Here is a 13022-nt window from a genome sequence, read left to right on the forward strand (position 1 = left end):
TGTCTAGATCTACCCTTGCCAACCCGTACCCGTAATTTAAGTCCCAGAGGGTTTATGGGACACGACGGGTGTGTGCTTGATAGAAAAAGCCACCAAATAAGAACGAGTTCAAGACGATGGTTGTTCAGATCTAGGTATGAAGGAAATGTACAGGAAGTTAAACGGGTCTGGCTTTAAGGCCTAACTAGATTGATTACTCAGTACATCTTAGTTGATGTTACATTTTCAATGGAGGCCTTCATTTTGTACCATTAATTCAACTTCAAAACGTTACAGTTTTTAAACGTCGCTACTAAACCTTTTGTTAGCGCTGTACATCTGTATAAACTTCGAATTTTACTTCCCTGGCCAAACAGTTTTTCAACCATTCCATATATATATATATATATATATATATATATATATATATATATATATATATATATATATATATAAATATATATATATGTAGTTAAGGCTCCTGACCAATATCATTACTGTAAAATTATTTAAAAATAATCAATTGTCTTGGATTTCCAGGAAATATTTGTTAGTGGCATATAAGAATATTCGAATATAAATCATTCTTAAGGGAAGTTTCAATTGTTATGATTGTAAAAAGGGAAACTTCAGGTTCTTTTGAGGAACTTGTCGGGTCAGGAGTGGTGAGTGAGGTGGTTGTCAGCCAACTCAGCTGCTCTGTTGTCTGTTACTGTCAATATTTTTTTAGATAGATACTGTACACTGTACAGTACGAGTGAGTGTAATGTAAGACTAGCCTAGGACTGAAACTTTATGATTGGTGATAGTAAAGTAGATAGTGCAATCTAAACGTCTGCATTCTTCTAAATCGCTTGAGTTGTGTTGGACTGTAAGTTTGGTTATATTTCTTTGATTTTAATGAAAAAATTAGTAGTATTTATCGTTATTTTAATTTACACCTAAAATTTAAATCAAGAAAGCATCACTAATCCAAAAATCAAATAGTAAAGTTTCCAGTAGGCTATATTCACAATATTTCTAACGTGGACTAAAGAGTGTCAACACAGTTCAGCACTGTAATAGCATAAGTCCATAATGACAAATCTTTTTATATTAACAAGTTATATAACATGATTATCCTCTTGCAGTCTTATGGATTAACCAGGTTTGACTTCAGATATACCAGCCATTTGTGCAATAAAATGTTACTGAACTGGCATTTGAATTTTTTTTTTAATAGGCCTATTTCCATTTTATATTTTTTTATCTATGTATATTGTATTGTAAATTTTGGGGGCTGCAGTTTCATAAGAGGCACAAAACAATCAGTTGTAAATATTGAAATGGGTAGGGTCCAATAAGCGGACCCGGTTTTTTATATCGAAGAATATAATCATCGATACCTAATATTCGCATATCGAATCATAGACTATCAATCGATATAAAAGTAATAACAATCATATGTTTAAATTAAAATGTGAATTTAATGATAACAAATAATAAATGAACATAACCAAAATCAGGGAAACTCATAACTTTAACTAAATGAAACAGAACGAAAACGTTTTTACTAAAGTTGTGTCCACCATTACCTTCTTTTTTTGCATCTGAAGACGACCATGTTAGCTCCTCTGACAGTTACATTTGTTACCTTTCCACAAATATCACATAATGGATTCTTAGGTACTAATCCAACATCCTGAAGCCATAAAAAACATATATTTTATCGTCTTTTAAAGCAATTTCGTGAAGCTTCCTAAGATTGACGGCCATTTTAATACACAATGTTAGGCCTACGTGAAATTTAAAATATTACCTTGTATTATTTGAAAGTGTTTACAGCTGTTCATATAGATTATTTAAGGCCTCGCCCAAAAAGTAAACAATTTGGAAAAAAGTTGTGTTTTTATTAACATATAGTAATGTTTAAAGAATTTTCCAATTGCTCCAAGAGTCTACAATTATTTAAGTTGTTAAAAATAATTCATCAGTATCGATTGATTATATCGATGGTTATGATTAAGTAATATCGTTTTGCCAATTTCGATATAAAAAACCGGGTCCGCTTATTGGACCGTACCCATTGAAATTTAGAATGATATGCATTCTTACACTGATGTACTGTTACGGTAGACTTTACTAAGCGGCCTACACTTGTTATTCGGTTGTTTTTCTCCAATAGTTCGATGTTTTTATTCAAAGTTTTTAATTCGATATTACAATTTATTTAACCTAGGATATGATTTCAACTTACTTAGTAATTTTAATGTAAATAATAAACAGCAAGGAGTAACTAATATTTTGAGACTTTGTAATTGGCAATGAATATAAGAAAAATATGTGAGATATTTTACGAGATTTGTTTAAGTGGCTTCAAAATGTGGGTTTGGCACCTGGTAACCTATGGGGAGAATTCTCTCCTCCATTTCATATATCAAGTTCATATATCAGCAGTTACTCATTGATATCAAGTTGGGCAAGTTATAAATATTGTAAGGTTTCTTTGATATCTAAGTCTAGGCCATAGTTGGTTGAGTTGTTTTGTAATGTTAATGTTAAGTTTAATTTTTTTTATTGTTATGTACGAGATTCGGGTAGGGTACGAAAAGCGGACCCGGTTTTTTATATCGAAGAATGTAATCATCGATACCTAATATTCGTATCTCAAATCCTAGACCATCAATCGATATAAAAGTATAGTCCTCAATAATAATCGTATGTTTTATATTAAAATATTAATTTAATATTTACAGTGATTAAATAAATTATTATAACAGAAATTAAGAAAACTGAAGACAACCATATTTGCTTCTCTTACAGTTACAGTTGTTTCTTTCCCACAAATTCCACATAATGGGTTTTTCGTTACGAGTCCATCATGTTGAAAGCACGTAAAATATGTCATCATTTTTCAAAGCAATATCGCGTATTTTTCTTAATTGACTGCCATTTTTAATGATCAAATGTTACTTATGTAAAATTGAAGTATTACCTTACGTGTATTATTTGAAAGTGTTTACAGCTCTTGATATAGATTATTTAAGTTAACTGTTCAAAATAATTTTAAATCAGTATCGATTGATTATATCGATTGTTATGGTAAAGTAATATCATTTACCAATTTCGATATAAAAACCGGGTCCGCTTATCGTACCCTCCCCCGAGATTCTTATTGTTACATTAATTTATTATAACACTTAGCTACTGTATACAATTTTTAAATATCGAAGTCAGATAATATCTCGAACCATTTGAGAAAAACAACTGAATAACAAGTGTAGGCCGTTTATTAAAGTCTGCCCTACTTTTACAGTACAAATAAAACAGACTATGAACTCCTTGCAATGAAAACAAAAGTAGTTAACTTATTACAACAAGTACAAAAGAAGTTACTAAAATATACTGCTGTCCCAGTTTAAACCTCCCAAGAGCAAGATAAATATAAGTAAAATTTCAAAATTGAAAGACCAAAACAAAAGGTTAAATTTAAGGCAAATTCAAAGGGAAGCATTGCAATGAATACAAAAGTTGAGCCCTAAAAAGCGAAGAATTGAAGCACAAAATGTAAGTGGCAGTAAACACTTTTCTCCTGAAAGTAGTAAATGTAATGACCTTAACAAGATCATTATTGAACACAATGCTTTGAAGAAAGAAATAACCATGTTTTAGACCGAGTTAAATACCTTAATAAATAAACAGAAATAAAAGCGCAAAAATAAATTATTGCTTTATTAAACTAGGAAAGAAAAACAAAGAAATAAACTGATAAAACACGAACTGTTCTTTATAAAAAAAGGTGTTAAACAGAATACTACTACTATGAATGCAGTAAAAAGTATTCTAACACCAGGCTAAACTAAATCTAATGGCCAGGTTTGGTGGAAACATTAATACTTATCCCAACCTGTTGTGTTAAGAGCGCTAACTTGTAAAATATATATGGATATTTAAGGGAAAAAGTTACTTGATTTGCCATCCCCTACAATGGAAATTGGTGTAGCAAATTTACTTCATTTCCCGGTATTTCAAACAAAATTCTGGCTCTTGTTAAAAAATGTTAGGAAAATTTACCTGAATTGAATAAATTTTGTGTTGAGTTCGGTGAAATGCACATTTATAACATAATTGAGAATTCTGTTTCAGTGGACCTTAATATAAATAACCAACAATCACTTTATTTACCTTAACTAAACACACACAACAAATGCATTCAGCCAGCTCAGAGCATTACTGTTTCGAATTGGTGATCAGGTAACTGCCGCTTACTGATACGGCTCACACTGGTTCTTGTGCTTGGAATCATTTACTTACTTCAACTTAACCTATGGAGTTAAACCTTTGCTCCTACAGGAAAATGTCCAGATAAAAAATAAGTGTAATTTCCTTTTATCTCAAACTTTTGAGCTGATAAAATATAATAAAACTTCCTAGCACACTAAAAATTTTATGTTACTATTGAAATTCTTAAAACTTTGGTAGTAAACAAAATATCTTATGACAGATAAATCAGTAATATACTAACACTGTTCAAAAGGTTATTTAGTAATGATTAAAACATAGAGAAGAGCATTTGTTGTAACTCAACAAATTCTACAAAGAATGATGTCCGAAGGAACACGCTGTAGTTTCCATACAGTATGCCACTATCATGTTGGCTGTGTAACATGCTTTCCAGGAAGGGACCACTTTCTGAATCTCAGTGCAAAAGCCCTTACTATACAGTCCTGGTTGCTAAATCTGAAAGAACAGGTCAACTATATTGAGGTTCAAAAAAACTTTTGCACCACTGAATTGCTCTCTCTCAAAAACTAACTTACTAACTTGATTTCCAGGTTAGTTGAGACTGCCCCTTGCAAGATGGCAAACAATGGTTCATACAGCAATGACCGCTCTTCTGCGAGTGCAGATATTGACTATGCAACAGATCCAGCATCTGGAAGTTTTTTCAATTCGGATTACAAAAAGTAAGTTGTTGCAACTTAACTACTATGATCAGTGCAATAGGTACCGTCTTTTAGGATGTCATTATTTAAGTTAGACTATTTTTAGAAAATATAATTAATTAGTAAGCAGTTGAGTGACTATAAAATTAAGGGAAAATGTTACAGTGGTACTACACCACTTGGCTTTGTTGTTCTGACTGTAATAACTAATTGACGTGACCATTTTATAGCTTTCTGAAGATCAAGTAATGCTCTCTAGCCAATCCAGATGCTACAAATGTTTATAGTGTTTTCTGTCTTAATAAATTGGAAATAGTACATGGACATTGATCTAGTTTGAGAGTTCCCTGGTCAACCATCGCAACAAAACCCCTCAAATAAGCCTTTCTTGGTTCTGAGTAGCCTCTGAACAGCAGTATATCATGGTTGTTAGCAAAGATAAATGCTATGGTTTAACTTGTAATGTTAATTGTTAACGGAGTCCTGAAATTCAATCAAGAAATTTTAATAAATAATATCAATACTGGAAGTACTGAAAATTCCTGTGAAATCCTGCCACGGAGCATTATTATGAGTTTGAGGCATCAAGATCTAAACAGCCTCCTTACCATCTGAATTTCCACACTGCCCATTTTGTGTTAAAATAGTAATTTTTCTAGAATGGTTTTCTTTGATCAATGTTAACTTGTAAATGGTTGAAATTTAAAGTTGGTCTTGGATATAAATGAAGTCTAATAACAATAATCTTCTTTATTTGCCATAAAATATACAACATTACTGGCAAAGTTATTGTTTACAGCTTATTGATACAGAGAAATCATTAAATAGAAAAATGAAAGTAGATACTTAAGTTCATCAACATTATTGATGATTAAAAATCTACATTTTTGGGAGTAAAGAATTTATTGAAATTGTAAAATGGATTGTCCATCAACCAGGAATAGAACTTATTTTTTTAATATCAAAGGGATATAACAAAATTTTTTCTCCTAAAAGTTTATACATTTTAAAGACACTACAATGTGACTTGTTTGGGGTTTGCTTAAATGAAAGAGAAATATTTTTTACATGGATAATGTAAAAGGATAACAAGATTACTAACGTTTGATATTGTCATGTGTTACTGCAATAGAAACACGTATATTTTAGAACTGGAAAACTCAGTTGTAAAATCCTAAAACAATGTCAAACGTGCAAAAACAAACAATATAGAGTAGTATAAAATTATGCTTAAGAATTTATATCAGATTTTTTTAACTAACCAACTAAGGCTTTAATTACTGCAGGCCTAACAAATTGTAGGCCAGTAGATTTTCACTTATTGACTTAATGACTTACTTTTTGTAGGCATGAAGATTTGAAGCAGATGCTTGATGTTAACAAAGATAGTTTGAAACTGGAGGCTATGAAGCGGATTATTGGGGTAAGTGGACTGAAAATAAATAGGTATTTTGTCTCATTAAAAGTAATTAAATTAATTTTAAAAAGAATTCTAATGATAATTATTATACATTGTTTATATGAAACCATGAAGGAAGCAACTCTGAAATTATATACTAATAAATTGACATGGTTATAAAACATTTGATTGTTTAATATGTTTAATTGATAATTGAAGTAAAGTTAATTTCAATGTCAGCCAAACTAACTGTATCGTACAATTTATATTCCTACTGTATAACAGTCTGCTAATTAAAAGTTCTAGGCTATGCTTACGTAATTAAAGTGTAATAATGACAGTGGTGAAACTGTTATCTAGAAATCCTTTCAACAAAGTAGGTCTATCTAATTCCAATTTTGTTATCCCCATTCTCTCTGGCTCTTCAACTTTTCAAAAATTTGTATATTTTTTCACCCAACTTACTTCCTTTAACAGATGGTCGCAAAGGGAAGAGATGCGTCAGACCTATTCCCAGCTGTAGTCAAGAATGTGGTCTCCAAGAACATAGAGGTGAAGAAATTAGTGTATGTGTACTTGGTACGTTACGCTGAGGAACAGCAAGACTTGGCGCTCCTGTCCATCTCTACATTCCAGCGAGCACTCAAGGTCAGTTGGAAAGCAATCCCGTCTGTTCGGATGTGTTTTAAGAAAAAATAATGCTTTAGTCTAAAATGTCTATTTTGTAAGAATGGCTTGCTTAAAGTTAATTTTACATTACTTTTTCTTATAGAAAAGTATATGAACTGTAGGCTATGTTTATTATTTGAGGACCTAATTTTACAGGCTGTGTAAAATGTTTGAAAACACCTTAATATTTTTTAAACCATTGCAGATAAAATCGACATACTTTGCACAATATATGGCTCTCTTAATTACTTTTTTAAGCAATAACTATCACACACCTACATTGGGGAGACGGCCCGTTGCGATTGTCTGAATAATCTTAAATGCAAGCCCTGGTCAATATGCATATAATTTAAAAACTCTTTAATATTAGAACATAGTGACACAAACTACACTTCATAAGCTTTATTCGTCACAAAATGGGGGCTATTGAAAAAATCAATATCATACCTTTTAATGACCAACATTTGTATAGGTTAAATTTTTCAGAAATCACAATATCAGAAAATTGAGCACTTTGTATACATGCCAAAATTCCAAAACAATGAAAAAACTATTTAATTTGAGAGAAAGAGCCTTCAATATATTATGTTTGTCATTGCAGGACCCTAATCAGCTGATAAGAGCGAGTGCTTTGAGAGTGTTGTCCAGCATCAGAGTGCCAGTGATTGTGCCCATCGTGATGTTGGCGATTAAAGACTCTGCATCTGACATGTCTCCTTACGTCCGCAAGACTGCCGCACATGCCATTCCTAAATTATACAGGTAGTGTAAAAGTCCACTACTGACTATAGCATAAAAATATTCTTGTTTGCATCGTTAAACTAAATATTTACTTTTTTGCAACAAATCCTGCCTGTATTGAATGTAAGTTTTGTTCTCCCCAATTTTCCCTATTGAGCAATACACATATACACGTATTGTTTTGGTAGTAAAACCACACTGATTTGCTCAAACTTTTGTTTTACCCAATCACCTCTCTCCTGGATGAGTTAATTTATTGATTAAAATTCGACCATCTACTTTTTATAATTTAATTTGTTTAATAAACAGCATTTATTTTAATAATGAAATTTGTGTTGAAAATGCACTTTGTTATTTTCACATACAAAGGCTATAATGTACAAAAAAGCAGTTATGCTGAACCCAGAGCTACAAAAACGTTTAAGAATAATTTAACAGGAACGTAACTTTCAGAATTAGAATGATAAAAATCTTTATTCAGTTGTAACAAATGGTGTACATAAATGGAGTCACATGATTAAGAGTGTAAACATTCAAGTATTCAAATATACTTTACATTAGTAACTAAATAAATCTAATATAGTATAATTGTAACTTCAGTAAGAACTATTGTAAATTGTATAAAATTTAGAAAAGGAGTAAAACTACAGGTCAGTCAGGTAACGTTTAAGTTAATTTTTAAAATGATGTATAATTTTCTGTTAATTTTATATTGCTTGGCAGCAAAAAAATCTAGCTTCTTTGTATATTGGTTTTTTACAGAAAAAATTTAAGTTATGTTGAGCTGTTGATATACAGCTGTAAAATAACACGAATTGCTTGTTTTGTATTACTAAAATTTGAATCTAAATGTTTTATTGATGTGGATCCAAATAATAAGATAACAAATACAATATGTGAATGGATGTGTGAAAAATGTACCATTTTTAGAGTTTCTTGTGGGAATGATTTTGATATTCTGCGAAGAGCATATAAACCAGAGTTAATTTTTGAAAAACTATTTTTTTCCAAATATCTATTCCATGTCAGCAAACCCAAAAGCTTTACTTTTTCTTCCTTAACTATAGCCATCTCATCTATTTCTATATGAGGATTAATATTATTTCTGCATTGGTTTGTGCAGAATTTCATAAAGCTTGTTTTTGTTGGATTCAAAATTAAATTGTTTTCTTGGAAAAACTTGTTTATTGTATTAGATAGGCTGAGAAAAGCAGACACCTCTATTTCCTCTTTAGACGATGCCCTAATTCTTTAAGTGGCATCATAGCTTTTAAGCATAATTTATCTAGCTCTGGAATTCCTTATAGGTAGCAGAGGAATAGAAGTGGCCCCAAAATGAATCATTTAGGAAACCAATAAGAAGTTAGTTTTAAAGTATAAATTATATTACTAGTTAATTATACTTGTTGTTTAGATTATGTATATCCACAAATTGCTGTCTGTTATGTATATATGACTTTAGCCAGTTCTTCTCCTCATGAAATACCAAACTGTGACAATTTAGTTAGCAATTTAGTATGACTAACACTGTCAAATGCTTTATGGAGGTTCATAAATACTCCTATTACCTTATTCCGTCTATTAACAGAATCAATCATAAAGTCAAATAAAATCACTGGTAGCTGTATCTAATGATTTACTTTTTCTAAAAAAATGTTGTATGCTATCAAGTAAATTGTTTCTTTCTAAATAGTCAGCCAGCTGGTTAAATATTGCACACTCAAATATTTTGGATATAACTGGGAGCAATGCAAGTGGTAATAATTTGTTGCTTCGAATTGATTACTTTTTTTAGAGGTTTTATTTTTGTTCAATTTGGATACTAAATTCTTTAACGCATTTTATAAAATAAAGTGCGTTAAAGAAGAACTTTTGTATAAGATTTTGTGTTCTAAGTCCAACAACTCCCAGCTAGCCTGCAAGACTAACTACTGCACAGTTACACAGTTTTTGCTATACTGTGTTTATTTGCGATATTGTCTTTAATGCCGATATTGTCATGTAAGTAGTATATTTCAAATAAACTAGGTTTAATAAAAATTCCTTAGTTGGGTATGTTTTAACGAAGTGCCAACCAAATAAATCACAGCACACTAGGCTTAGTGAAGGATTGAGGAATAGGCAATTTTGCTAAATAAGGCATTTGTGTTTCTGCTTATTATAAGGGTCTTGAATGTGCTATTAAGATTCATAAAATTATCTCTATTTTTGTAATAAATTTTTATTTATTTTAATGGAAAAGTATCCATATGTTCTTTCAGTCTCGATCCTGACCAGAAGGAAGAGCTGATTCTTGTGATCGAGAAATTACTTTCTGATCGCACGACGCTTGTCGTTGGCTCAGCAGTAATGGCATTTGAGGAGGTGAGATTGAATTTGTTGTCACATTATTCACTGTAGAAATGTACTCACCTGTATAATTTTGTAACTTCAAACATTAGACCTACAACTCAATACGTGCAGTCTGTGGCATGATTGCGATAAGAGTTGGTGGTTCAATACCATATTAATTGCCTAAATAGTAGCTTTGTCTACTAGATGTTTGTGCTTGGTAACGTTTTCTGATATTTAATTAGTATTGTAATTATATTTGATGCAAATATCAATAATACCAAGTACTAGGCTACTAAATAATGTAGAAACAGAAACAGAAACAGAAACAGAAATCTTTATTTACTATCATCAAGATAGAAACAGGCGTCATGTAGTCTACATTATAAATAGAAAAGAGTCTATTTGCTTGCCAATTGCCATGGTCACTCTCTCCAGGTTAAAAATTCATTGACACTGTAGAAGGGTCTATCTGCCAGCCAAGATTTTAATTTCCTCCTAAAAACTTTCAGCTCCAAGACCTTCAAGGATGCGGGTAAGGCATTGTAGAATTTTGCACCTGCGTAAGAAGGTCTTGATTCAAAGGAGCTTCAAGCGATGGACCGGCAGGTTGAAGTCAGTTCCATGTCTGGTGCAGTGTGTGTGAACATCCTGATGTCGCTTATTTATTCCCAGGAGACAAGCTAGTGTTGTAGACTGGAAGATATATATATTTACAACGGTTAACAACTTCAGATGTTTAAAGACTGGCCGGCAACTATCTTGTATTTTCATTCCTTTTATGGTTCGGATGGCTCTCTTCTGTAAAATTAGAACTCGTTGTAAGTTATGTGCAGAGGTTCCACCCCATACCGAAACTCCATAGTACATGAGGCTCTCAAAAAGGGCATGGTAGGCTGTTAAAGCTGCCTCCTCTGTGCTGACAGATAATGTTCTTTTAATGGCGAAGACAGCTGTGGATAGCCTTTGACAGAGAACATCTATGTGCTCATTCCACTTAAGATCTCCATCCAAGTGTAATCCAAGATGTTTAATTGAAGTGACAGCATCGATGTCGGGAAGGTTTGAGACTTCATCCCTCTTGGTGCCAAAGGTAACCTGCTTGGTCTTGGAAGCATTGAACACAAGATCATGCCTTGCACAGTAGTCCACCGCCAAATTCAGGCCAATATACGCGTTTATTTCGAGGCTTTCAACAGACTTCTGAGAAGTGAGTAGGACGGTGTCGTCCGCGTACATGATGGCCCTACCATAAGGCTCCGTCACTGCAGGCAGGTCATTGGTGGACAGCACAAACAAGAGTGGGCCCAAGACCGAGCCCTGAGGAACCCCCCTCACCATGGGCCCGAGAGTCTGATCTGGATGTGGATCTGATGCCTTTGATGGATTGAGCTATTTCAACAACCACTTGGTTTTCTGTTAGAAAGATAAGATCGAAACCAAACACAGTGCCGTATCTCGGGATACCAAGATGGTGTAATTTTGTCACAATCATATCATGGCTTAAACAATCAAAGGCCTTGCTCATGTCAACAAAAATGCCCACAACACTATCTCCATTTTCTATGCCATCTACAATAAATTCAAACAAATCCACCAAGGCTGTGAGAGTGGACCTACCCTTTACAAAACCATGTTGTCTATCAGTGAGAAGATTGTTGATATTTAGGTGTTCAAGGATTTCTAGATAGAACAATCCTCTCGAGGATCTTAGAGATAGTGGGGATTAATGAGATGGGCCTGTAATTCCCTATTCTCATGTTTACTGCCTTTTTTGAGAAGAGGAAAAACTCTGGCGGTTTTTAGTTTTTGTGGAAACACACCCTGGGCCAACGACAGCTGGATGACATGAAGCAAGGGTGGTAGAAGTTCATGTTTGGCTGCTTTCAGTATTTTAGCTGAGACTCCATCCACTCCCGTTGAAGATTTAGGCTTCAATGAATCTATTGTAATTGCAAGCTCTTCAATTGATAACGGGTTTCAGGATATGTATAGTTTGTTCCACAGGGATTGCGTGAGTAGTTTCAGCTTGGTTATAAGAAGGGCTGCTATTATTTACTCTAATTGTTTCATCTGCTATTGTTGTAAAGTATCTGTTGAAGTGATTTAGCTACGTCTGTAGCATTATCTACCACTCTTCCATTTTACTTCAAGGTTTATGGCATTTACAGAAGACTCTTTGGACGATTTCCTCTCACCATTGATTATTTGCCAAACAGCTTTGCTTTTATTCATAGATCGGCTAATGACAGATGCGCTATTTTCTTTTCTAAGAGACCTAAGTTTTAAGTCGTAGGCTTTTTTTAGTCGAACAGCAGTCTGTTTATCATTGTCTGAGTTATTCAGGATGTACTTCCTTTGAGCCTCCAAAAATTCCTCCTTCAATAGCTTTGCTTCTTCGTCGTAGCGTGCAGATATTTTGTAGTTGCGGTTTTGTCTAGACTTCTTCAGGGGGCAGTATATATCTAGATTAAAAGTTAGAGTGTGAATTAGAGACTCATATGCGCCATCTGCATTGTCTGAACCAAAAAACTCCAATCCAGTTCTCCAGCTGCAAGATTTTGTTTTAGGTTGTGCAAATTTTCTGCATTGACGGTGGACGACGAAGAGAAGATTCTGTTATTCGTTGTCTTGCTGGGAAAGTGAGGTGACAAAGCTGACGGTATGGTCTGAGATCGCTGTATGCATTATATCAACCTTAATAAGATTTGTACTGACGTTTTGTACATACGGCATCGATAGATGTTTGTGAAGATGCAGTAATCCTAGTTGCTGGGAGTTGAAGCCTCGTCAGGCTGTGTGAAGCCATAAGGTCGTTGAAAAGGGTTCTTTCAGGCAATGGCTGCAAGTTGTCGATATTGATGTCACCCATTAGAAGTACCTTGCCCTTGTTGAAGATGGAAATGAGCCCAGTATATCTGACAGGAGCTCAAGTGCTCGAAACGATAGTTTCTTGGCGTTTTATAGGAGGGCGATAT

At 33.3% G+C, this 13022-nt stretch overlaps 1 protein-coding gene across 1 annotated transcript in view; it reads left to right on the top strand.

Moving 5' to 3' along the window:
• Window positions 1-700: 700 nt before the first annotated feature.
• Window positions 701-13022, top strand: part of LOC124365981 (AP-3 complex subunit beta-2) — a 65061-nt gene continuing 52739 nt past the window's right edge. Inside the window, 6 exon segments of the mRNA XM_046822144.1 lie at window positions 701-850; window positions 4794-4925; window positions 6252-6327; window positions 6781-6951; window positions 7574-7734; window positions 9975-10077. Coding sequence (XP_046678100.1) covers window positions 4819-4925; window positions 6252-6327; window positions 6781-6951; window positions 7574-7734; window positions 9975-10077 — 618 coding nt within the window. The 5' untranslated portion in view covers window positions 701-850; window positions 4794-4818.

This window comes from Homalodisca vitripennis, chromosome 7 (genome assembly GCF_021130785.1).
Source record: "Homalodisca vitripennis isolate AUS2020 chromosome 7, UT_GWSS_2.1, whole genome shotgun sequence".
NCBI lineage: Eukaryota > Metazoa > Arthropoda > Insecta > Hemiptera > Cicadellidae > Homalodisca > Homalodisca vitripennis.